Below are 27,947 nucleotides of genomic sequence, written 5' to 3'. Positions count from 1 at the left end.
AGACGCTGAAGCTGCCACTGATCAGTGCAATAGTTACTCATTAGCAATTATTAAAATTTGTGAAATACTTCCTCCGCTTGACCTGACTTTATCTTACTAATTTTATTTTTTGGTAATGGACACTCCTACGGAATCTCTCATTTTAATGTCTGAAGAGAGAAACGCATTTCTCTCAAATTTTTGCATGTATCAACAAAAGATGATTGCTGTAGATATGCATTCGATTTTTACAGTCAAGGTGCCCCTAGTGTCAGTGTTATTTTCTTTTAGAATGACCGGTCTGCGACCTGTTAGTTAGATTGAATTGAAGAGTTTATTATTCTAGAGATTATGGTTTGCCTGATGGAGCGTTTAGATGCAAAATTATGGTTTTGCTGGCTTTGCATTTATGGATGTTGGAAATACGCACCAGCATCTTCAAGGGTCTCAGGCACCTCCACACGTTGTGGAGACAATCTGGGTTTACTGTTAATCTCAGTGTTTTACTGTTTTCGTGAGGCCAGATCTGTTAAGCAAGTGCTTTCGCATACATTTTCCCTCAATCTTTTTGTTGTTGTCGTTGTTTTGTTTTTTATAATTGCTTGTTGGGTTGAAACAATGGAAAAGAATTATGCATAAGAATTAAATGTCATCATCAAGATTTTAACATAACTGGCATCACACTGGAATTTATGAATGGTTTACTTTATAGTCATGTATTTTTAAAAATACTATAGCATTACTTAATATTAGAAAGCTGAACATATGTTTTCTAGCATTCTACAACGCAGTTTTTAAAATCGTAAGCCTACACTGTTGTTTGGCATTCAAAACCCGTGGGACTTCGAACACTGCATGTTTATGATGTATGACTCACACTAGTTCTAGCAGGAGTTTTTTCATGTATTAAAAGAGAAAAACAACTACCAGGTTTTAACTAAGATATTAAAACTGCTACAGCTTTTGGTAGTACCAACAAGAGTTCTATTGTTAGGGAGAAAAGATTTACCCCCAGGGTGCTCCTCCCCCAGTCCCAGGAGAAAGGGCGCCTCACCAGGGAAGATGACTCACTCCCTGCTGATATATTTGCTCAGTGGTGGTGAATACAAAATAATTTAACAGCACATTGCCCTGCAAAAATGCAAATTCTATAATGAGATCTTGTTGTCTATTCCATAAAAAAATGTACAGTTGACCCTTGAACAACCTGGGGTTTAGGGGAGCTGACTGCCCCTCCCACAGTCAAAAATCCATGTTTAACTTTTGACTCCCCAAAAACTTAACCACTGATAGCCTACAGTTGGCCAGAAGACATAAGGATAACATAAACAGTCAATGAACACATATTTTGTATGTTATATGTATTATATATTGTATTCTCTTTTTAGATACAGAAAGAGAGAATGAGTGGGGGAGTGGCAGAGGGAGAGAGAGAGAATCTCAAGCAAACTCTACACTGAGTGCAGAAGGGGGTGGGGGTCTTGACCTCACCACCCGGAGATCATGACCTGAGTTGAAATCGAGAGTCAGACACTTAATCAACTGCACCACCCAGGTGCCCCTCTATACTGTATTCTTACAATAAAGTAAGCTAGAGAAAAGAAAAAGGTTTTAAGAAAATAGAAAGAAGAGAAAATACATTTACAGTGCTGTACCATATTCACTGAAAAGAATCCACGTGTTAAGTGGACTTGTGCAGTCCAAATCATGTTGTTCAAGGGTCAGTTGTATTCTCTATCTGGGTTTATTTTGAATTCACTCCAGATCTGATTGCCTGGAAAATGTCCTGTGCCGGATTACAACTGCGCACAACAGCCTACACTTGAAGCAAGGGAGAAACACTGCCGTGACACTATTTCATCTGTTCGATTGACTCTAAAACGCTAGCAATTGTAAAATGCATCGAACTTCAGAAATGTTAAAATGCAGGGGAGATGTGTCTTAGAATTAATGAAATAGCATGAAAAATAAAAGAAGAACCACTTAACAATTTCACTCGCCCAGAGACAATCACTATTAAAACTTTGATTTAGTCTTACTTCATGTAATATAGGGTACTGTAATTGTTTCATTGTTCGCCTGTCTGCCTGCCCTGTAGGCAGTGAACTTCTCAGGGATTCAGAGCATGTTTTACTTACTGTTATCCCAGGTCCCTAAGACAGTGCAAGCTAAGACATAGGAGCTCGGTAAATATTTTTGATTCTGTGATCTGAGAGATTGAAGCTGTTTCAAGCTGCCTTCGCTCTTCAGAATTCATTCATTTATTTATTTGCTCATTCAATCAGTCAGGCATGGGCCTGTTTTTGCCTTAGAACTTTCTGAGTCGTGTGAGCATTGTACAGTTGAGGAATTCATGAGAAATGATCTTCCTAAAAAGTAAATCTGAAAATAACACTCCCATGGTCAGAATTCTTTATTAATTCCTCATGGTTTCAAGGATGAAGTTTTATTTTCTTTTGCTTAACAGCCAGGCACTTTATGAAGTGACTCTAGCTTTCCTCTCTATCCATAACTGCTATCACTCTCCCACCCTTGACTCTGGCTCTGCAAATGTTTCTCTGTCGGCAAGATAGTGAATATTTTAGGCTTTGCGGCCCATACAATTTGTTACTCAATTATGACTTTGTACCAAGACAGCAGCAATAGATAATACATAAAGAAATGAGTGTGGGTGTGTTTCAGTAAAACTTTACACAAGTGGGGGCATGCAGGATTTGGCCAGTGGGCTGTAATTTGCCAACAGATGGTCTAATACATACATGTAATTAAGATATCTAAGTTCCTTGCTACTCTCTGCGCATTAGCTCCAATTATGATGTCATCGAAACAGTGGGTCAGTATGACGTTCTGTTGGATGCCAAGATGAGCAATATCTCTGCCGAGCAGATGATGGCCAATAGTGGAAGAGTTTCCCTAAAGATGTATTCTGTTGTTTCTGCTGGATAAAAGCAAATCACTTCTGATTATTTTTTCAAGTTGGTATAGAGTGTTTGATCTCAAAAGGTGGTCTCCAGGACCAGTGGCACCATCATTCATAGCCTCCAGAGGCCAGCTAGCAGAGGGCTTTTAAAGGATCCTCTAACCAGTGTCTTCCCCAGGGTTTTTATAAGTAGAGTCTCCTGAACTCCTGGGAACTGTCATTGGGGGAAGGTGGTGGGCGTGTCCCACATGAGGTAAACTCATCTTAACATTTCTGGCTCTTCAAACTTTTGGGTTCTTCCTGTACAGTATGCAAGCGATCTGGCATCTCAACCTTAGTGAGGCTAGACCACTATTGAATGAGTCCATCGAAGAAACTGTTGAGAGACATAGCCAATAGTCAGTTCAGAATCTCTGCTAGGCACATGACACCAATAATTCCAGCCTAAACCAAAGTTCTATTTTCCAGTTCTCACATCCTTAGAAATGACATCCACACAGATTCCCTTGGTTTATTCCAATATAACTTAGAAAAATACTGCCATTCTTTAGAAGGAGAGTCAGATTTGTCCATGGCTGCCTGCAAACTGTTGGGATGACTCTAGTTATGGGTCTTCTTGTGAGTAAACATATCCTTGCTAGAAGTTACCTGTTGTATCTGCCATTTGGCTTGGGTCTGATCTTCAAGATTAATTTTCAGGCTCAGATAGAAGCTTTCTGGTTTTTAACTATGACTGAACTGCAAGCTCCAGCTTCAGCTTATAGTTTTCTTTCTGCAAGTTCCTAGCACATCCAGAAACAGCCATCTGCCATCACAATCCCTTTTACTCACCTACGGCCAGAGTCATTTGGTCCTCTACGGAACTTGAGTCCTTTGATAGTGACTTCCTCACAATCAAACACAGGTGATAACTTAATCGATTATGATATCACTGCCAGTCATCAATTACTGGTATTCCATTTCCCATGGTCAAAGAACTCAGCACTGCATGCAAGACCAAGACACAACCAAACCCAGAATCTCTGATACCTGAGACCCACTCCTGCTGCCAAGTGCTCCATCAGTCAGGAAAACCAGAGATTATAATATAGGTGTTGGAAGGCTGAGTAAGCAAAAAGGGAATCCCGAAGCAACCCACGAAAAATTACCATAGGAACAGCTACCACCCCTAACACTGGGGAACAGAAGAGGTCAAGGTTATCTGAATCTAAAAAAAAGGGAACCAAAAGAGAAAATGAGAGGTTGGGCCTTGCCGAACCTGGTTCAGGGGGTTCTAGAAGATTGAGAGCCATGAGCGAGCTGCAGCAGGTGCAATGACAGTGCTGACAAGGACAGTAAGCAAACAGAAGGGGGTCCTATCTCCTCTCCTTCTGACTTTCACTATCTCCTGGGGTCCCCTTGCAGCAGACTCAAGGAGAGAGGAGTTGGCGAGAGAGAAATGTGGCTTGCAGATGCTTGGCCCCAACATCACAGGGCAGAGCAAAACAGAATAGATTTAGATCCGAGACCAATAGTTGCATAACTGGGCACCATGGAAAGAACTGAGGGAGGAGCAGCCAGAGGAAAGAGCAACTACTCAGACCCCAACAGAAGGAAACGTGGCACGTTCAAGACACAGAAGGGAAGCCAGCAGGTGGACTGGGAGCCTAGCGAGCTAGCAAGTATATGAGAAGAGGTTGGGGAAATCACCAGAGCCCATATCATATGGGACTTTGTAGACTGTATTAAGTGTTTGGATTTTACTTTTTTTTTTTTTAATGATTTTATTTGTTTACTTGACGGAGAGCACAAGCAGGCAGAGCGGCAGGCAGAGGGAGAAGCAGACTCCCAACTGAGTGGAGAGCCCAATGCAGGGCTCGATCCCAGGAACCTGGAATCATGACCTGAGCTGAAGGCAGATGCTTAACCGACTGAGCCACCCTGGTGCTCCTGGATCTTTCTTTTAATGCATTCAAGCATTCTTCTTTCTTACTTGTTAAATCCTATTCATCTTTAGAGGCTCAGCTTATACAGAAGGCAACCATAGTTTACCAGTGATGTCTTATATGGAATCATAATTGCTGGCTTACTTCTCCGTGTGCAGTGCGATACTGCAAGCACTGTGAGGGTAGAGAATTTGTCTTTCTGCCAGCAGTTATATTCTTAGCACCTGGCATGGTACCTTGGCGCCTGCTCTCACTTTCTCTATATGTTTATTTAATGAGGTGATCAATGAACAGACCATCTACTGGGGTAGATCTTCCCTGGTCCACTTCCTCAGTGAGTTAATGTATTCGACCACACTGTTTACAATTCATTGATTTAATTGTCTCCCCACTAAAGGTGAACTTTGAGGATCAAGATAATTACTTATTACTCGAGGGTACCTTTCTAGTGCCTGGTGCTCAGTATATGTGCATTGCATGAATGAACACGTGAATGAATGAACACATGAATGAATGAATGAATGAATGAATGAATGAATGAATGAAAGAAAGAAAGAAAGAAACAAACAACCAAATAACTGGAGCTCAATGCAGACACATGGGTGTTATCTGCAAATGGATAGAAACTGAAAACAGTGAATCGGGAAGGAGACAGAATGAATCCCCCCCCTGCCCACCTCCTTCCTTCTCTCCTTTCTTTTCTCTCTCCCTCCCACCTCTCTCCCTTTGTTCCTTCCTTCCCATCTTTTTAAGCATCAGTCATCAATATCTGAAGCCACAGAGAAGACAAATCAGATAAAAACAAAAATGACCAGTAAATTCTATAAACAGAAAGAGTAGCTAGGTATGACAGTTTCAAGCTCAAGCTGGCTGCGGAGAATGGATGGCATTTTTAAAAGAAGCTTGGCTATAAAGAGAAGGAAAAAACATTGATTCCTATAGCTAGAGAAGAATGTAATTTAAGGGAAAAAATTAATAGAAAGGCTAGATATAACAGGAAAATTCCAAGAGGGAGCACCTGAAGAATTACTTTTGCCACCAAAACAGAAACCAGGAGTTAGAATTGAATGTAGACACAAAGTTGAGGGAATGCTTTCCATGCCTTCATTTCCTCCAGGGAATAGGAATGAAAACAATCTGCAAGAGTGAGCCAGGAGGGCTGGGTGGGACACATGAATGGGAGAGGGATGACACAGGAAAGCTGGAAAGACTGCCAGATGACAATGACATTTCCGTGGCCCCAGTCTATGATGTTGTGACATCTTCTCCAGCCCCAGTTATCGGCTGGATATCCTGGAAGGGCAGAGAGATGGGTTGAGGTTTTGCTGGACGTCTTTGGCAAAAAGCCACAGGACTGACAAAAGTTGCACAGTTGCAAAAGTGATCATTCATGGGGCTGGACTGGAGAGGGACAGAAGGGAATTGAGAAGGGTGTCCTAAAGAGGAACAAATTAAGAGGTCATAAGTTGTAGGTCTTGAGGTCTAAGAGCAAACCAGTATGTGTATCCATACCCCTTCACTAGGTGTGTGTCGTATCACTGAATATCTTCAGATCCCAGTTTCCACTGTGCTTAGGAAGGTGATGAAATTAGACTAAATAATCTCTATTTTATTTTTATTTTCTTGGTTTCACATCTCATATGCTGTTTGTCCTGGATGATTGTAGGTTGTGAGGAGAAAGAAGCAGGACACTAATTAAATTCTAAAAGAGCCATTGTAAAATATTTTAAAGTTATTTCACATAACTTAAGTTATGAAGTTACGAAGCCATTGTAAAATATTTTAAAGTTATTTCACGTAATCTAAGTTAAGAAGTAAAGTTTGGAGTGTGAAAATGTATGTAAAAAATGTATGCATGCAAACTATGGCATAATTGAGAATCTTATTTATTCTTAATATACCAGGGGCGTTGAAGGTGAATGGCTTATTATCTCAGGAATAAAAGCTGTACAGCATAATGGAAATAATAAAATCTGAAAGTTTCTAAAAAGTCAGGCACATATTGGGTAGAAGGTTAAAAGCACATGACAGAATAATGGGAACAGTGGGAGGAAGGGAAAACATAAAGATTTGAGTTTATGTTTAAACATTTCCTAGGTTTGACAGGTATTGGGAATTAAAATATTAAATATTTTAAATAAATATTAAAATTATATATAATGTAATATATAAAATATAACATCATGTATAATGTATGATAAAATCATATAATAAATGAGTCCGTTGATTTAAAAAATAAAGGGTCCAAAATTAAAAGGTGCTATTTTCTGTGTAAGGTCCCTGAAGGTTAAGGCCATATCCATATGATTCACCACTGTCTCTTGGGCGAATAACTCTGTGCTTGACATCTAATTTTGCTCACCAAATATTTGAGGAACGGGAAAGTAGATGTAAGATGGTATTGTTCCCATTTTCCTCAGGTACAAAGAGATACACAGGAATAACAAATTTAACCTGGAATTTTTAGAATTTGTCTTGGCTATAGAAGAGAGTATGTGATCATTATGAGACCAAAGTAATCACTATGATTATTAGATAATCACTAATGGAATAATATGCCTAATGTCTACTGATAGAACGGTATTTTTTGGTGACCTCTGACCACACCATAATCTTATTAGACTTTTTTTTTTCTCTTAAGGTCCTTAAAATGCCTGCCGACTATGTTAAAATATCCTTTCTCTTTCAAGGACATAGTAAGAAGGCAAAAATATTTATCCTTACATAAAATTAGACTTATGTTACACTCCCTCCAGCACTCAGGCTTATATTATATCCAGTAAATGTGGAATAAAAATTTTTAAGACTGGCAAGATGGAATTTGTAATTGAAGTTGTTGGTTTTTGTTTGTTGTTGTTGTTGTTAAGACCAAAAATAGTATTTCACCTTCTATTGACGTATACAATCATATGTTCTAAGTACTATGTCTGTTCATAAATTCTTGTCAGTTAAAAAAGAAGATGGAAAATAATTGAAAGGAACTTGCGTAAGGTGCAAATGAAGTACCACGGCATGGGATAAACTCATTAAGTTAATGATATGAATGATCTTCAGAATCAGTGATGGAAATGACATGGTGCTTTTCTCAGGAAAGAAATGAAACCACAGAAAAATGGGAAGCATTGTTTTCAAAATGCATGCTAATGTGGTACCACATTTGTCACTCCAGATAAGAGACTAAATACTAAGTAGAAAATAAAACAAAAATATGCATATAAGCAAGTCTATGTGCTTGTCTCCTGCGCTGGAGAATAAACAGAATACCGTAACTGAGCACAAGCTTTTAAATAGGGAGTTGATCTGCAGAAATTGTCATTTGCCCCATAAGCTCACAATTATGTCATTAAATCACAATCAAGGGTGTTAGAAGGAGTAATTAGGAATATATTGTAGGGTTGCGCACTCATAAGAAATTTTTTATGGGAGGGAAAAAATCTTAAGCATTCACTGTGGGGAAGTCTCCTAAGACTTTTGAAAATCAAGCATTTCAGCCCATGAGGCTTTTATTTAGCAAGAACAGCCAAAAGAGGTGTGTGTGTGTGTGTGTGTGTGTGTGTGTGTGTGTGTGTGTGTGTGTTTTACCTTAATTTGAAGGTTGTTTAAGCACCTTGCTGTTTTCATCTCTGGCCTAACATGTTCATAAGAGAAAGAATAGGAAAACGGACAAATGTTTTCCAAAGGGATAATTACTAAGTTTTTCCTTCTATGTTTCTTAAGGAATCAATTCCAAGTTTCAGTTTGAAATCATGCCAGGTGCTTCATCTGGGTTCTTCAAGATAAATCCTGACACCGGAGAGGTAGTGACCACCACCGCACTTGACAGAGAAGTTCGGGAAGTTTTCAGCCTTCGAGGTAAGGGATGCCTGACAATGCTAACAAATGAAAGTAGGCAGCAGGAGGTTAGTGGTGAAATTTTATATTTCTGTGGCGTGTCTTTACGTAAACTGTTACTGACCCAGTGCTACCCAGTTAGTTGGGTCTGGTGCAGCCTAGTTGGGGCAATATATTTTAGGCATGAATTCATGGCCAAGGTCTGTGCCATCTTTTATGTCTCATCAGTACTTGTACGAGATGGAGGAGTCCCTTCGTTATCTGGCACTGCGACAATTCTCTGTACCGTAGAAGATGAAAATGATCACGCACCAGAGATTATTGTCCCTGGTCATGACATCGAGGTTCTGGAAAACCAGGGGCCAGGGGTTGTCTACACTGTTTTGGCTTCTGATATGGACGCTGGCAATAATGGAGCTGTCAGGTATCGCGTAATTGGTGAGTACTTTCGCCACTAAAATTCTCCTCGGGACACTAAGTTGACACACTGGTGATGATTCTAAGTATTTGGTGTCTGTTGCAGTGTCTACAGAATACACACTCAGTAAGAGCTGTTTGGTGCCATGTGTGTCCTTTCCACAGATGGCCTGAGCCACTGGCCTCCAGATTCTTAAATCTCCCCTCAGCAATTCCTGTGAAGTTCTCTGTGGTAACATTAGTGGGTGTGCAGATGGAACACATAAATTTTTTCTACTTTTGTGTCTTTCATTTGATCCCTAATATTCTTATTATTTTAGGCCAACAAGACTTCTGTCAGTCTTTTTTTCTTTTTTAAAGATTTCATTTATTTATTTGACAGAGACAGTGAGAGAGGAAACACAAGCAAGGGGAGTGTGACAGGGAGAAGCAGGCTTCTCGCCAAGCAGGGAGCCCGATGCAGGGCTTGATCCCAGGACCCTGGGATCGTGACCTGAGCCAAAGGCAGACGCTTAAAGGTTGAGCCACCCAGGTGCCTGTCAGTCTTTTCCTAAATGGAATCTAGAGGATGAAGAGATAGACAGTTCCCAGAACTGAATACCAATGTAACACTTAAGAACTACAACCATACCCCACCCTTGATCGGAATCTGTAGGAACTTCTACCCAGAAGATAATTTTGTGATATGGCTCCCTTTGGATCAGAGGCATAAAAATTTCTGGCAGAATAATGTTAGCATTCATATGGAGAGAGCCACATTTTCTTCTTCATCTAAAAGAAAAAGTGATTTTTGGTATATATCGGCATGCACATAGAATGATAGGAGTTGAGGAGAGAGTAATGCTTCAGAGACTGCTTCTGATGGGGAGAAGTTGCTTTTAGATCTTCTAAGAATGGTTTTGGGACTAGCTTCTGGAAGCTATCACTTTCTGTTTGCTAAAAATTCTATAACCAGTGGCATTTTCTGTGTGCCATCCATTTTACTCCAAAATGAGAATAGCCTTATTGCCTTTTTGCCCAGTTATAAAAGTGATATATAATTGGTGTAGAATAGGTACAGGTTTATGAAGAACAAAAGCAGTAACATAAAAATTTATATCTTGCAGAGGTAACTCATTCATTAGTTTGAAAAACACTTCTCCATTACCTTGGTGAATGGAGACGTCAATTTTACATATATTGGACAATTTATATATGCTACTTTGTTACCTCATTTTTCAAACTCATTTTTTATTTATTTTTATTGTTTATTTATTTTTTTAATCAGAGAGAGCACACAAGTGGGGGGAGTGGCAGGCAGAGGGAGAAACAGGCTCCCTGCTGAGCAAGGAGTCCAATGTGGGACTCGATCCCAGGACCTTAGGATCATGACCTGAGCTGAAGGCAGCTGCTTAACCAATTGAGCCACCCAGGCATCCCTAAACTCATTATTAAATATACTATGTGAGTCTTTCATATCAGTACATATACATATATGTTAGCATTTCTAATATTGTCTCTTCTTACTGCATATATAAAATATCGCTTATTTCATCCATCCCCTTTTATGGTCTTTTAAATATTGACTGTAATAGCAGTCTTACAATTATAAAAGTGCTGCAGTTGAACACTTACCCAATTATTTCCTTATGATAAACGTAAGTGAAGTTCTCATGTCCAAGGGCATACATATCTTAATTATTTATGTGTATTGCCATACTTTCATCCAGAAGAATGATACCCTTTCAAACTAACTTGTATAAGCAAGCCCAATTTTACTTCTTTTCTACCTGTTGCATTGGGTACTTTCCTTTGTAAACTCCACTTGTTTTCTAGAACTTTCCAAACAATCTGTGATTAAGGACCAGGGTTTGAATTTTTTTTTTTTAATTTTCAATCTGTTGTGCACTAAAACTTTTGTAAAATACAATAAATATGAATTACTGTAAGGAAAAAAACAAAGGCATACAAAATGCAAGCCCCAGTTATTTAAATCTATTATGGTATTATTCAGGCATAAAATTATTGTCAAGTCTCTGTAAGATTTTCTAAATGCTCACTTTCAAATTCTGTGTTTATCTTGTTGAGCACCGATTACAAACAATCCCCAGAGTGCCACCCACTCCCCTTCACTGCATCAGGGTTTGCTCTTTCACTTCTTTTTCCCATACTGTCCAAGTTTCGCCTTCTGTTGGTTTTACTCATCAATATTCACCAATCCTTCCCATCTTGAAAAAAGTCTTCCCTCAGATGCATCCCTTCACTGTCTCTTTACCTTCACAATCAAGCTGCTTAAAAATCATTGTGTACATTCTGGTTTCTGTGTCTTTGCCTTAGTTCCATTTCTTAGCCTGCTACAATATGTATTCACTGAAACTACACTTGCAGAAAGACACTTAGGATCTTGTTGTTGCTAAATCCACTGGATCCCTGTGACTTCTTAATTTAATTGTACTGCTTTATGCCTTTGTGCACCATGCCCTGGACACTTGGTTCCACCTTGACTTCAGAGAGTCACTTTCTCCTGATCCTTCATCTGCCTTTGTAGACAAGCCTTCCCAATGTCCTTGTTCTGTGTGTGGTCCTCGAGTTTCCAGGGTGTTTTGTGCTTAATTTTTTTTTTTTTACTTTGCTCATGGATGCACTCTTACTGCATCATTTCATCCAGTCCTCATCTTCAGCTACCGCTGACACCCCTATATCTCCCTGTCTTTATCTGCATCTGAGATCTAAGTCCCATTAAAGGACATTTTTTAAAAGTAAAATAATGACTTTCATACAAATACAAAATTAACAACTGCCAAAGATTTTTTATTTAAGTCATTAATTAATGAGCAAACCAAAAAGATGTTAAAATTGGTCCAAGGAGAATTCTAAGACATGCACGCGCACACACACAAACACACACACACACACACACACACACACACACGGGAAATAAGGAGCTCTGAAATGCAGGTGAGGTCTCTCTGCAGGACAATAACCAATGATATTTCACTAGACATAATAATTTGCAATTCTGTGGACAAGAATCACCATTATCAATTTTCAACAATTTACAGAGTGATAAAATAGATGGAGCACGGTGGAAAGCCAATTCAAATGGCAAGTCCAGACCCGATATTCACTACTCATTTTTTTTTTTCACCCTAGCACATCCACTTATCTTTCCCTCACATTTCAGATTGTCCCACCTCAAGGACCCTGTTGTTATGCCCAACAGCTTTGCATTACCAATGTGTCCCCAACTGCATTCAGAATCACTTCTCACTACCCCCCATCACAGTCCAGCTTCTCCTAGAGTTTCTCCGGTGACTTCACTCAACTTACCCTTAGTGGAATCTTGAAAAACCATGTACTCCCAACACACATATTTTTAAGTAACTGACTAAAAATTTTTATTAGGAGTTTAACTAGTGTCTCTCAGAACGTCATAAATATTGACACATCACAATAAAGGCTATACCACCTTTTAAAAATATCAAATATAATTAAAAAATACTTTTTGAAAATATATGCAAACAACTTCCCAGGCAAGGGAAGGCTCCCATTCAAGGCAAAGCCAGGTTCCTTACCTGCCCTCAGTCCCATGGGTGCTGCCCAAGCCGAGGACACCTGCGGGATCAGGCCCACAGCTTGGAGTCCTGTGTCCTCAGACACTGAGAGACTCAGAAATCTTTCTGGAAGCACTCTGGACCTGCAAAGCCACCTGTCAAGGCACCATACTTAAGAGAGAGATTAGAGAGGATGCTAAAGGTAACAATGTTAAGGAATGTGGAGGGGCACCTGGGTGGCTCAGTCGGTTAAGCGTCTGCCTTCGGCTCATGTCATGATCACAAGGTCCTGGGATTGAGTCCCTGCATCAGGCTTTCTGCCCAGCAGGGAACTTGCTTCTCCCTCTCTCTCTGCCTTCTGCTCCCCCTGCTTGTGCTCCCTCCCTCTTTTGCTCTCAAATAAATAAAATCTAAAAAAAAAAAAAAAAAAAAGAATGTAGAAAAGACAAAGCCACATGATATTAGGTGATTTCTCAGGCAGAACAATTTTAGGAATAAGAATATGTCAACTGAGCTTCTGGAAATTACCTTAAAACTACCAGTTTCCAAACACTTCTTAGAAAACTTCATATAACCCCAGGGGTACTCTGACCTCATTTTAAACACGACTGTTCTAAACACCCTTCACTCTTTCACCTAAGCCCCATCATGAATCCTTCATCCCCTCCTCCTTACTTTTCTCCTTAATATCTTTGGGATGTGTCCACTTCCTCTATGCCTGTATTCATTTAGAACCTCCCGGTTGCTCAAGCAGATTACTGTATTAACCTCCTAACTTTCCTGTATTCTTACCAAGCTTTGACATTGCCACCCACCCCTCTTCCTAAAACAGAAATGAGATTCAGGACCCTTTCCCTTCTAAAATCCTTCAGGAGCTCCCAGTGGATGTTAAGGCAGACTCTTGAGCAGTATACACAGGGTGCTTCAAGATTTAACACCCTGCTTATCTCCTAAATTCACGTCTTCCCAGCTGCCAACCCTTTCCCTGCCTCTCCACGCAAACCCCCAGGGAACCCCGTGTTGTAGTTACACTAAAACATTTGCAGCCGTTAAGTCCTCGTATTTCTAAGGCTTACTTCCCTCAGGCTCTGCCCTCTGCCTAGAACACACTTTTCAAAACTTTTAGCCTGTCTCCCTCTGCTTTAGGAACCAGTTTTGATGTCACTCTTTCTAATAAGCATTCCTGCCCATCCTAACACAGGACTGTGTGTCCTTCCTCCATGCTTCTGGGCGCCCCGTGCCTATGATTTTCACACCACACTTTAATGTCGTGGTACTGACCCAAATTCCTCCTGGACTGTAAATGCTTGGAGGCTGGGATCATGCCTGACTGTCCTCATATTCCCTGCATCCCGCACACCCTCGGCATGTGGCAGGTTCTCCTTAAATGTCTGCTGAGCGAATGAGTCATTTTATCAACGACAAATGCCACAGAAATGTAGGTTTGTCTGATCACCCCTATATTTGGTACAAATTAATTGTGTTTTATGAACAAAATCCAAATGCAAGTCCCTTGTCCTCAGCCCCGAAAGCTACTTATGGCTGTTGTTTTTTGAACGCTGTTCTACTTCTTCCCCACATGCTGTTGGCAGACTCCAGTAAATTCCCACTCTGTTTTTTGTTTTTTGGGGTGGGTTTTTTTTTTATATATATTTTATTTATTTATTTGATAGAGAGCGAGAAATAGCAGGGGGCAGCAACAGGAGAGGGAGAAGGAGGCTCCCCTCTGAGCAGGGAGCCCGATACCGGGCTTGATCCCAGGATCCTGAGATCATGACCTGAGCCAAAGGCAGACGTTTAACTGACTGAGCCACCCAGGCGCCCCGATCCCACTGTTTGGAATAGTGTGCTTCATCCAAGAATATGCCCCTCATCCAAAATATGCCCAAAAGGTCATTGAACTATATTTTTCCTGACTAATTTTTAGGATGACTTTAAGATATCTTTGAAGGCTTTTTGTCTCTGTGTTCAGGTTTAACTTTTCTTCTGCTTGGTACCATGGGCAAGAGTAAAGTGAAGATTTTTTTTGGAGTATACGGAGAAGAATAAAACCTCATCATTCCTTAAGTTAGGGAAGAAACAGACCAGTGTTCCCCTATCTCTTACAGAAGTGTTATGATTCATGCACAAGGTTCACGGGGCTGTGGAAGAGAATCTCACTGCATCCACAATACCACTATCAACCTGTCAGTTTTTTATTGATACCTAAAAATGGACGTTATATCCTGTTTCTTATTCCTGCCACCAGGAATTTTATTGCAAATAAAACATACATTTTAATCATCTCAAGAGGAAAAATATATGAATATAAAAAGTTGTAAATGCAGACACAAAAATCCATACTGCTGCAAATCAGTCAAAGCAAGTGTTCTGATTATTCGAATTAAGAGAACTATTGAATTATATTATTTTGTGTATCCCTGATAATAGAGGCTTCATGAGGGCAGGGACTTCATCATGTTCACTGTTATATCCTCAATACTTACAAAAGTGCTAGGATGCAATAATCATGAAATAAATCTTTGTTGAATGAATGAATCCTGTGTATGTGTGTATATATATATGTATAGGTATATATCTCATATACACATATATATGTATATATCTCAACACATGTATGACTATACATAGCACATACACATATATAATGAATCATATATATATGTATATATAGCTAGCAAAGGGCTGCCACTTCTTCAATTCGAATGAATTTTGAATTTGAATTTGTTTTCTTTAACAGATGGAAATACGGACGGATACTTTGCTATTAATGAAACTTCAGGAGAACTCTCAACCACTCACGCTTTGGACCGGGAGCAAATCAGCAATTTTACCCTAGTCATCCTGTGCTCTGATCTGGGGGATCCGCCGAGGAACTCTCTAGTGCAGCTGCAGGTCAGAGTTTTGGACGACAATGACCACGGCCCGTCCTTCCCCACGCTGCTTTACCAGGCCTCCGTGAGAGAAGATGCTCAAGTGGGCACAGTGGTTCTTGCGCTGTCTGCCGTGGACAGGGATGAGGGTCTGAATGGACAAACTGAGTATTTTCTGGTGGATGAGACTTCCGGTGCATTCACCATTGATGCCGTGGCAGGTACGTTGAGAACCCGCCACACCCTGGACCGAGAAGCCAGATCTCAGCATACGTTCAGGGCTGCGGCCAGAGACTGTAGTGTCCAGGGCTCAAGAAGCACCACTGTCATTATAAAAGTACACGTCACGGATGTCAATGACAATGACCCAGTTTGGGAGCAGAACCCCTTTGAAATTTTTCTTTCCCCCCAGTCACCTACTAACCAGACAACTGCTGTTCTGACAGCCAGCGACCCTGACTTGGGACCCAATGGAACTGTCATTTTTAGTTTTGCAGAGACCCAGTCCATGTTTTCTATTGATAAATATACAGGAGAAGTCCGACTTCGGCACCGCCCATCTTCGGAATATTTTCCAATCTGGCTGCAGTTACAAGTTAGGGACCAAGGGGTCCCAGCTAGGATGACCACTGGCCTCTTAGTTGTTCACATGGAGGGAGAAGATGTAAAGATTTCCTTCAGCCACCATCTGTATAAAGGGACTGTGACCGAAAATTGTGATACAGGTGAGTGTCCCCTCAAATTTTTATATATTGTACCTGTTTGGGCAAAAGACATAAAACTAAGGATTATACAGCAAGAGTGCTATTGCAGATTCAGTCACAAATTTCTGAGTTCAGCCAATGTTTGGTAGGCTGACGCTCACCCATCATATAGTATTAGAACAGGACCTTCAAATATGGTAAAACACACATACACACACGCACACAACCCTTTAAAGACAACAAAGAGTAAAAATACTGAAAAATAAATCATTTAGGGCTTTTGAAGTTTCAGTTAATTTAAGTTTACAACCTCAAAAAAAAAAAACCACCTTAATTTAAATGTATCTGAATTCCTTAACAAGTGTACATTTCCTAAAGTGCTTTCTTAGAAGTACAATAAAAGAGGAGGTCTGTTGTGGTTAAATGCCTGGGCTCTGCCTGAGTTTAAATCCGACGTAAGTTCACCGCACCTCCTTGGGCAGCGGTATCTGTCTGAGCCTCAGTTTCCTAATCCATAAGTTGGGGGTAAGAATCATGCCTACCTCATTAGGCTTGGGGGCTGAATAAGCCAGTTTCATGTACAGCACTTAACACAGCGTCTGACACAGAGTAAGCATGTCCTAAATAGAAACTACGAATACTAGTATCTTTATTCATCTTGATATGGTCAGCAGGGACTTTCAAACAGTGCAGTCATAGCTGATCCTCGAAGGATTCAGGGCAGCTCAGTCCAGGCTTCTGTGAACAGTAACTATTTTTCCTCATAACGCTAAATTCTTTTCCAATTACTACCTTACCTTTATGTCATAATGGGAAACGTAAATAAAAAATCAGTTTTAATTGTCTTTCTAACCCAAAAGTGAAAAACCTTCTATATAGATACTTGTAAATTGAAAGACATTTGACCTGGGTGATTCAAGCTAACTAGAGAGCGGAGCAATGAATCTACTGACTCTTTCCGCCCACCAGGCAAAGCACATGGACTCGAAGAGGAGGCACTTGGTTGCTAAAGGTGTGCTGTGCCCTGTGCACCTGCTTGTGGCATTCTTTTGTCTGTATTTTGTCATTTTGTCATGATGCAATTTCACTTTCCCCATACCTACAGAAGCCATTATTTAAAAGACAACCGGCATTTTTCTGAAATTGTCTTATTCATTTCATAGTGAAAATATCTATGTTACACGTTTTATACTGCCTTCTCTATGAAAAGAGAATATTCAATTTAATACTGAATATTAAATGAGGGTTATTTTCAGCTGCAGATTATTAACTTGACATTGACCCTTTGTGAAATTATGGGTATCCCGTAAGTTGCTTCCTCAGAAGGCCTCTCATTATTCTAAACATTATTAAGAGTGAATTGTAGTTATCTGCATTAAATGAAATAATAGTGACTTCCAAACTAAGTCAGAAATTTCCAACTTATATTCTTACAGGTAATGAGACTTCCACAGAAGCGTTACATGTTAAACAAATGTTAAACAAATGAGATACTCCTTAAAGCTCTATTTCTATTACTCTTAGGAGGGATACATTCCAACACCAGAGCAGAGCCTGATGGAAAGTCAAGTTAACATTTTCTAAATAATATAGCACAAAATGCAGTATAGTAATCAATCTTGAAATTGATCTGATACAATTAGAGAATCTTTGAGCCCAGCCTTCATCTGCAGTGCAAATATGAACATTTCTCGAAACGTCCTTGACACTTGGTCTTTCTGTCTCTCCTTGAATATTTTGGTGACTGAGTTTAGAAGGGTGGTTCTAGAAATTGGGTGTGAAACAAATGATCTGTAACCCACCCGTGAAGGTTCTGCCTCATTAGATCCGGAGTCCAGGAATGGTTTTTAACAAGCTCTGCGGGTGATTTGACTGCAGGGCAAAGCTGGAAAATCTCTTTATTTGGAAAGTCATTCATATGTTGAACCCAGCCCTGCCCCCTTTCTGTCTCTCCATAAATCTAGCTCTGCCTTCTGGGGCCCTCCACTGCTCTACACAGTCACTCTTCAGGTATTTTCTTTGCTCTTACCACGCATTTTTCTTTAATGAGTATTAAGTATCAGGTACTTTACTTTTCTGGTGGGATGTATTAGTGAACTTGTCCTTGTGAGGCTTACGTTCTAGCATGGATAGAGGGACAGTGTTCAATGAACCTAATAAACAACTATAGCCTATTTAGATGGTGACAAGAGCTGGCAAGTAAAGAAAAAGCAGAGCAAGGGAAGAGGGCATTGGGAGGTCTGGGCTGGGGGAAATATTGCAGTTTCAAAGAGTAGGTAAGAGCGGACATCGTGGAGCAGGCACATTTGGGCAAAGACCTCAAGAGAGGAGACAGTATATTTGGGGTAGAACATTTCAGAAAAAAGGGGAAAAGGTAGTGGGAACCTGCCTGGTTTGTTCAATGAACAGCAAAGAGGACTGTGTAACCGGAACAGAGTAAGCAAGGGCAAGGATAGTAGGAAAAGAGGTCCGAGGACCAACAGACCACGTGGGGCCCTGTCAACCACTGGGGAGACTTTGACTTTTCCTCAAGTAGTTTCCCCTTCTTTAATTCATTCAGTTGTCCTTCACCTTAGAGGGTTTCCAACCACTGCTAGTGAACATTCACATCCAGTATAAATCCGGCAGAGTAATAGGCATTAAATATATTAGTCCTCAAAAGAATTAGCATGGACGTCATCATTGTTACCATGCTTTGTGACGTTAGCGAATGACATTTCTGAATATTAAGTAACGTGTCTGGGCTTCCCCTAATTGTTAGAAGAGGATCAGTTTGTTTGCAGAATTAAACCTAAGTAAAAGTCATTATCTAAGGCACCCCAAAGAAGACATTCCAATATGAAATTAAGTTATGGCTTAGTAAGTATAATATTTGTGGTTGAATTCAGAAGTGAATTAAAGTCACACTAATAAAAACTGCCATGGGAGTGCAAGATTTGCACCTGTTTTCATTTTTGCCATGTGCCATTCATTGGGATGTCGTAGGTTCACTCGGCTGATAGGAGAAAACCATTATGGCAGGAAGCGACCTTGATTTTAGCCCATTGCCCATCGCTCAGGCAGCGTCTCATCATATCTGTACACCTTCCATCTACTCACAGCCATTACAATTGGATTAATCAATACAGTTAAGAGTAACCTAGTCTGAGATAAAAAGTGAGGGCAGAAGACAGTGAAAACCAAATTACTTTCTCACCTCTGAAGGCGGGCCTCTTGTTTGGGATTCAATCAGGAAAGCTAATGAGTAAATGGATGGGAAGCCTTCATCCTCCTGTCCACGTCACTCTGTCTTCTTTCACCCCTGATCAGAGTTGTCCTTCTTAATCCTCTTGTATTCAGAATTACGGAGTTAAATTTGACTGTTACCTTTTAATAGAACTTAAGGCTCTAAAAATCTCGTTATTAAATCTTACCCATAAAGACGACTAGAAATACTTGTGGCAGTACTACGAGCATACAGAATTCATAAACATTCAGGTAAGTATACATTTCAAGACATCTGAAGCAACAGGTTGGGGCCTCGCTGTGAAGAGTGACCATGACGTGTATGAAGGGCATAAAGTCTACACTGAGAGAGAAGCTAAACTTTGGCATCAGGTAGGAAGGAGAAAGAGAGAAGGCAAAGATGACAGTTAAGGAGACCCTTGAATTTGATTAGATTCAACTAACCTACACCTGGCTCGGCAGGATTTCCTAACCTCCTATGAAAACAGTGACACGACGCATAGCATATTGATTGACATTTCAAGCTGGCCAAAACTTGGCCCCCACCCGAATTCACAGACCACCAGATCATATCCTAGACACCAGAAGGTGATTTTTTTTTTTTTTTGCTTTTAAATTCCAGTGGTTTTAAAAGACTGTAAATCCATCGATTAGTGCTAGAATGGTGTTGATATAAATTATTTAATAACATTTTATGGCTTCCAGGATTGCTTCCTCCCAAAATATGTCTTCAATTTTTATTTTCAAATGAAAAATATGTGCTTATTGGAAGTTTACATTTTCTGTGGGTTACTCAAATACCCTATCACTAGGTATCGCTTGACATCCTGAATGAATTCTTTTTTGTATTATCATAAATTTTCATCACCCCAAATTAATTTTAACATTTCAATATTCTTTTAAGAAAATGAAAAGTTAAAACAAATAACTCTAATCTATTTATATTTGTTTCACATTTCTTTCTTGGAAAGCTCACAGGTTTGAGTCTTGATTAACACTGCATTCATCTGGGGGGCCTGGGGGGCTCAGTCGGCTAAGTCTCAGGTCATGGGCTTAGGTCATGATCCCAGGGTCCTGGGATCCTGTCCCATGTCAGGCTCCCTGCTCAATGGGGAGTCTGCTTCTCCCTCTGTCTGCTGCTCCCCCTGCTTGTGTGCTTTCTCTCTGACAAATACATAAATAAAAATCTTTGAAAAAAAAAACAACATTGCATTCATCTATTGACAACATTAAACTTAACATCAACTGTTTAAAACGATAAATAGTTCAGTATATAGTTACCTTTGAAAAGCAGCTCTTTGATAGGTAAAATCTTTTTAAGAGTTGGTCATGATAGGGGCACCTGGGTCGCTCAGTCATTAAGCATCTGCCTTCGGCTCAGGGAGTGATCCTGGGATCCAGGATCGAGCCCCGCATCGGGCTCCCTGCTCTGCTATGAGCCTGCTTCTTCCTCTCCCACTCTCCCTGCTTGTGTCTCTCGCTGGCTGTCTCTCTCTGTCAAATGAAGAAATAAAACCTTTTTTAAAAAAAAAAGAGTTGGTCATGATAGGTTCATTTACTCACAGAAAGCCACTCCCCGGATACCATTTGCCTCTACAAGAGAGGCTGCCGATACAGCAACAGGAGAGAGAGTTGAAATCCAAGTGATTCCCCTCTCTTTACTTTTACCACTCTTCCTCTTTAACCCAGATGAGAAGAAATCGAACTTTCCTGAATTTTTTGAAGTAAAAGATAAACTATGGTTGTCTGAGGTGTTTCAATCTGTTAAACAATTTAAATGAACCTTCTAGAAGCCAGCATTTATTTCTTGTTTCACTCCCAATGCTTTGGATATCCTGATGAGGCTGAATCACCAGTCACAGTCCCCGGTGTGGACTATTCACAACTCCATGCATTTCTTTTGGTCACCATGAAGGCGAAAAATGAAATTATGAATTGTATAGATGCTGCGGTTGAAAGTAAATACTCAGACCTTAAAAATCTTGAAATAAAATGAAAACATGATGACCCATGGGGTCATTCTAACTAGTTATTATGTATATTTAATTTTGTATCCTAAACAAACCTGATCTTGGTGGTTCAGAAGACAGCCCCTTCTTCTGGACCTTTGGCAGTCGGTCCAGTAAATTTTGGTTCTTACTCTTGGTAAGCTGGGCACATGGATGTGGAGTATGGTGTGAGAGAAAGTAGTGTAGCTGGGCGGGTCCCACTCACAGTGAACAAGCTCTCTTTCTCCTTCTATAAAGAGGACAGGATAATGATTTCCTCAGAGGGCTACTGTAAGGATTAACTGAGGTCATATAGTGTGCTGGTCATTGTTTTTATTCTTATTGCTGTCCTCCTCTGTCTCAAATCCTTCATCGAAATCTCTCAAGTTCACTGGGTATAAATTCCTGCCAGAGCAACCAGTTATTACACAGCAATTCTATAACAACAGTGAAATACTTGCAGTGTTTAAACCTTATTATTGCATTCTGCCCCCATTCTGTGTCCAAACAAGATAACAATTATACTTTTTAAGGTGAAAGTCCCCATAACGATGGAAGTGATGGGAAGAGTTCCCATAATCTGTGTTACCCACAAACTTGGAACAGGGCCCAACATACACATTTTTATGATCATGAAAAAAAGAGAAGCAATTATTACTCATCATCCCCTTTTCATTATTTTATTTAAAGCCAGTCTCATATTTGGAATGAAACTCATTGACGTGAGTGCTATCTAGCCAGCTGTTTACAAACAGAATGGAATTTCTTCACCTTCCTACCACTGTGATAGCTCTGGAGGAGATAGAGAAGAATGCCTTAGGTGGGGGTCAGCCTGTCTCAGGAGAAAATAAATACTTTGGGGTGCCTGAGTGGCTCAGTCGGTTAAGCCTGGACTCTTGGTTTCAGCTCAGATCATCATCTCAGGGTCCTGAGATCAAGCCCCACATCGGGCTCCCTGCTCAGCTGGGAGTCTACTTGAGATTCTCTCCCTCTCCCTCTGCCCCTTCCCTCATGCTCTGTTTGTATCTCTCTAAAATAAATAAAAATTTTAAGAAAGAGAATAAGGCACCTCTCATCTTTGCAAATTAACCCCAGTCTCACATCCGGGCCTCAGCCATTATAAGTTCAAGACTCATCTTATTAACAAGCCGGGGAGTCTTCCCCTGGGTTGGGACTTACTAACCAATATGAAAGAGCCTGATATGTAGACCGGGCTGTCAGTTTTCATGTATATGAAGAACTATGATTGCCATGTGGATTACAACCGTCATGCCAAGATGACCGGTCTCTCTTTCTAGGAGAAAAGACACAGGAAGCCAAGCTCATAATCAGATAGTCGCTCATTAATCCTAAACAGTTGAAGCGGCTCTTGTGAGCTTTCTAGTGTGATGTTGACAGCCTCGAAATTACCAAAAGAGTGACAAAACATCTTTTATATCTAGCTGACTTTGGAGGTCTCATCAAGGACTGAGGAGAGATCTGAGTTAGGAGGGTGATATGGTAATACACATGGTAAATCACCATAGAGACACCAGGGGAGCTTTTAAAAATTACTGCTACCTAGACATCCACAACCCCCAACCAATTAAATGAGATTTTTGAAGATAGACCAGACTTTGTGAATTGGTAGAAACTCCCATGTAACTATGCATGCAGGCCAAGGGTAGGGGTTGAGAGAGAGCCTAGAAGAAATCTAAAGTAATGGCAATATTTTATAGGTGTTGAAGTAATGAATCTATCAGAGAGACTGAGGTGGAGGGGCTTGCAGGGGCACCACTGACAATTCCTGGGAGGGTGGTGTTAGAGGGACAGGAAAGCGATACATTCAAGAAGCAGGAAGTGGTCAGCAGCTTTTAATTTGCAGCAGAGATTAGTTAAGATAAGGACTGAAAGGCGACAGCTCCGTTGGAGGCCTGTCCCCAAAGCGGAAGTACATGAAGTGATGGGCTGTCACCCACTACTCAAAGAACCTCTCATCCATGGAGGTGAGGAGTGTTGCCTGAGATGGTCTGAGGATGCCATCTTGGTGTCAGGAGATAAGAACATGGTAGAAAGGAAGGCATGTCTAAAAAGATAAGTCCATGCATCAAATATAAAGGATAAGAGAAAATGACACAATTAGCCACACCAGGGGCTGGGAGAGTCCAGAAAGGAAGGTCTGAAGAATAAGTTTGCTCTGGTAAAACGGTTCAGTATTTGGCCAAGAATAGAGACCAGGAGCTGAGACCACCTAAATGCACTCCAGAGGCAGCTGTGGCTGCTTCCAGAGACTGTGTGCCCCCAAATAGAATTTAGCAACTTTGGAGAGGATTGGGAACAGTAGGGAGAATGAAGTGTCTAGAAATTTGTTTTAGAAGCCGAAGTACAGGGAAGTGCAGAGCAAAGTGGGGGTGGGGAATTCTGTTTTCACAAAGCTCTGCTGTGAAGGGTGACAAAGGAACGTGGCGATGGCTTGGGAGTCCTGAAGATCAGAGGGGCATTTTGTTCTGTATTTGGAAGTTGGAAGAGATTTGGACATTTGTGATTGATAGCACTGTAAAGTTTACCAAGAAATGTCATTTATCTTTCAGCAAGAAACAGAATAAAAGGCTTAGAAATATCAGGATTTCCTCTCTTTCCTTTTTGTTTTCAATTAGTATCTGTTATTTCTGGATGTTGGACCCTGGTTTCAGATTTATCTATTTTAAGGACAGCAATGCATCTCCCTAAAACTGTGACAATAAAATGGAATCATTGAAATAGTTTAGTGTAGTACTCATTATGTGGCATCTCAAAACATCTTAAAAGGCATTTCTTTAATCTAAGTAAAGCATATTTTTAAGATTTTTTTGGAGACATTTTCATTGTTTCTTGAAGTAATTGGAAACGTGCTGGGTATCTAACAACCAAAATCGAGAATCACTCGTATAGAAAAATTGTGCAACCTTTCTTTCTGGACACAGGTAGGCTCTGGGTTCTGGCTGCCTTGGGAGCTGCAAAGGAGAAAAAGGATAGTTCTTGCAAATGAAAGAAATTTGAAGTCTGGTCATCAGCCTAGGGATGCAGACTAGACAGGGGATCACCTGCAAATGAGGGGAGACTAGCAGCATCGGGTCCACAGACAAGACTTAGAGTCTGATCCAACATTGAAGCAACACTGACAATTCTCAAGCTCATGCTTTAAATATGGTCTTCTGTAAATCACAAAATTAGAGAGGTAGTAGGAACATCAAGGGATCACTTTAGCACCTGCTTTTCTCTACGTTGTTATGAGTGAATTTCAAAGGATTGAATCCATTTATAGATAATCCTCCTTTTAAAAAATCTGGCCACTAATATCTGTAATCCCATTAAAAATAACATTTCAGATAATTTTGTTTACTCCTTATTTCATGTACTCTATATTGGTTTTCTTCCACATCTCTCTTTTCCTAAAGCTCAGAAAAGGTCAATAAGCACTTTGTCTAGCTTCCTCTATTATTCCCTTAGGTGTTCACAAAAGCAAATGTGTTCAAGATTGCATGCCATTTATGTTTTAAAACATGGTTTTCATCTGTTCACAAATTATGGAAAATTATTTGTTTTGAGATTTTCCATGCTTTGTCTCATCCCAGGGGTGAATTTTTTGGAAAGCTTTAGTAACATATGTTCAGTCATTTTTGATGATGGGAAGGTGGGAGGGAAAAATCAACTTTTCTTCCTTTTTTTATTGTGGTAAGAAACACATAACATAAAATTTACCATCATAAATAATCATTTTTAAGTGCACAGTACAGTAGTGATAACGCTGGCCCATCATTGTGCAATGGATTTCTAGAATATTTTCATCTTTTAAAACTAAAACTCTATTCTCATTGGACAACAAATCATTTTGATCCTTCCAGCCCCTAACAAGCACCATTTTATTTTCAACTTCTACCTCATATAAGTGGAGTCATAAATTATTTGCCTTTTTGTGACTGCTTTATTTATGAAATGAAGGTTCATCAGTGCCTATGACAGGATTTCCTTCTTAAAAAAAAAAAAAGATTTCTTTGAGAGAGAGAGACTGCATGAGCTGAGGGGTGGGGTGGGGAGGACAGAGGGAAAAGGAGAGAATCTCAAGCAGACTCCCCACTGAGGACAGAGACCAAGACCCTGAGATCATGACCTGAACCAAAACCAAGAGTTGGTCGCCCAACCAACTGAGCCATCCAGGCGCCCCAGGATTTCCTTCTTTTAAAGGCTGAATAATACTTTACTGTATGTGTATACTACATTTCTTTATCCACTCATCCACTGAAGGACATTTAGGTTGTTTCTATCTCTTGGCTGTTGTAAATAACGTTGCAGGGAACATGGCTGTGCAGACACCTCTCTGAGATCCTGTTTTCAGTTCTCTGGATATACACCCAGTGGGATTTCTGGATCATATGACAGCTCTAATTTTAATTTTAATTTTTATTTTATTTTAAAGATTTTATTTATTTATTCGACAGAGATAGAGACAGCCAGCGAGAGAGGGAACACAAGCAGGGGGAGTGGGAGAGGAAGAAGCAGGCTCATAGCAGAGGAGCCTGATGTGGGGCTCGATCCCATAACGCCGGGATCACGCCCTGAGCCGAAGGCAGACGCTTAACCGCTGTGCCACCCAAGCGCCCCTAATTTTAATTTTTAGAGGAACATTTATAGTGTGTTCCATAGTGGCTACACCATTTTGTAACATCACCAACAGTATCCTAGGATTCCAATGTCTTTGTATCTTCACCAACACTTGTTATTTTCTGGTTTGTGTTTTGGTTTTATAGCAACCATCCTACCTGGTGTGAGGTGATATCTCACTGTGGTTTTGATTTGCATCTCCCTGATGATCAGTGATGTTGAGCATCTTTTTAAAACTCTGTTGGTCATTTTTACGTTTTCTTTGGAGAAATGTCTACTCAAGTCCTTTGTTCATTAAAAAATTTTTTTTTTTCGGCTCTTGAGTTGAAGGAGTACCTTATATATTTTGGAGATTAACTCATTACCAAGTACAGGGTTTGCAAATATTTTCTCCCTTTCCATAGGTGGCCTTTTCACTCTGTTCATGGTTACTTTTGTTGTGTAGAAGCTTTTCATTTTGATGTAGTCCCATTCATCTATTTTTTGCTTTTGTTGCTTGTATTTTTACTCTCATATCCAAGAAATCGTTGCCAAATCCAAAGTCATGAAGCATTCCCCCTAAAAGTTTTCTTCTAGGAGATTTACAGTTTCATGTCTTACATTTAGGTCTTTAATCCATTTTGACTTAATTTTTGAATGTGTGGTAAGGTAAAGGTCCAAACACATTCTTTTGCACGTGGATATCCAACACCATTTGTTTAAGAGACTAACCTACTCCCATTGTGTAGCATTGGCACCTTTGCCAGGATCCTTTGAAAATATGCATGAGGGTTTGTTTGTTTTTTTCTGGAATCTCTGTTCTCTACCATTGGTCTCTATGTATCTATCTTTATGCCATTACCATACTGTTTTGATTACTGTAGCTCTGTACTGTTGAAGTTAGTAAGTGTGAAGCCACCAGCATTTTTTCCCCTCAAGATTGTTTTGGCTCTTTGGAGTCATTTAAGATTCCATATGCATTTTAAAATTCTTTTTTTCTATTTCTGTAAAAAATGCCATTGGGATTTTGATATGGATTGCATTGATTCTGCAGATTTTTTTTGTAGTAAGCCTTCCATTCCATGAACACAGAATATTTTCCCACTTATTTGTGTCTTCTATAATTTATTTGAGCAATATTTTGTAGTTTTTAGTGAACAAGATTTTCACCTCCTTGGTTAAGTTTATTCTATTTTTTTCATGCTATTGTAAATGGGATTGTTTTCCTAATTTCTTTTTCAGATCGTGCACTGTTAGTGCATAGAAACACAGCTGATTTTTGTGTGGTGATTTTGTATTCTACGACTTTGCTGAATCCATTTATCAGTTCCAACTGGGTGTGTGTGTCATCTATAGGGTTTTCTATATATAAGATCATGTCACTAAATACAACATTCATTTTATTCTCCCCCCCTCCCCGATTTTGATGCTTTTAATTTCAAAGTCTCACTTCTCTGGCTAGGACTTTCAGTACTATGTTGCACAGAAGTAGTGAGAGTGGGCATTCTCATCTTATTCCTGGCTAAGAAGCTTTTTGATTTCACTGTTGAATAGGATGTTAGAGCTATGGGCTTTTCTTCTATGGCCTTTATTATGTATGATAATTTCCTTATGTTCCTAGTTTATTGAGTGTGTTTATCATGCATGCGTGTGTTGAATTTTGCCAAATGCTTTTTCTGCCTGTATTGAGGTGATCACGTGATTTTTATTCTTTATTTTGTTAAGGTGGTGTATCACATTGATTTTCATACATTGAACCATCATTGCATCCCAGGGATAAATCCCACATTGTTATAACATATGATCCTTTGAATGTGCTGTTGCATTCAGTTTGCTGGTATTGTATTGAGGACCTTGGCATCTAGATTCATCAGGGATATTAGTCTGTAGTTTCCTTGTGGTGTCTCTGGTTTTGGTATCACAGTAATGCTGGCTTATAAAATAAGTTTGCAA

At 39.9% G+C, this 27,947-nt stretch overlaps 1 protein-coding gene across 1 annotated transcript in view; it reads left to right on the top strand.

Annotated features, from left to right (window-relative positions):
* The window catches only part of DCHS2 (dachsous cadherin-related 2), a 122,324-nt gene that overhangs the window by 51,769 nt on the left and 42,608 nt on the right, over positions 1–27,947 (top strand). The window contains exons 11-13 of the mRNA XM_087866409.1: positions 8,542–8,676; positions 8,884–9,093; positions 15,346–16,203. Of these exons, the coding sequence (XP_087722535.1) occupies positions 8,542–8,676; positions 8,884–9,093; positions 15,346–16,203 (1,203 nt within the window). The remainder of the gene's footprint in view (positions 1–8,541; positions 8,677–8,883; positions 9,094–15,345; positions 16,204–27,947) is intronic.

This window comes from Ursus americanus, chromosome 13 (assembly GCF_024610735.1).
Source record: "Ursus americanus isolate L20-20 chromosome 13, mUrsAme1.1.p, whole genome shotgun sequence".
Taxonomy (NCBI): domain Eukaryota; kingdom Metazoa; phylum Chordata; class Mammalia; order Carnivora; family Ursidae; genus Ursus; species Ursus americanus.
This window is presented reverse-complemented; position numbering and strand designations above follow the sequence as displayed.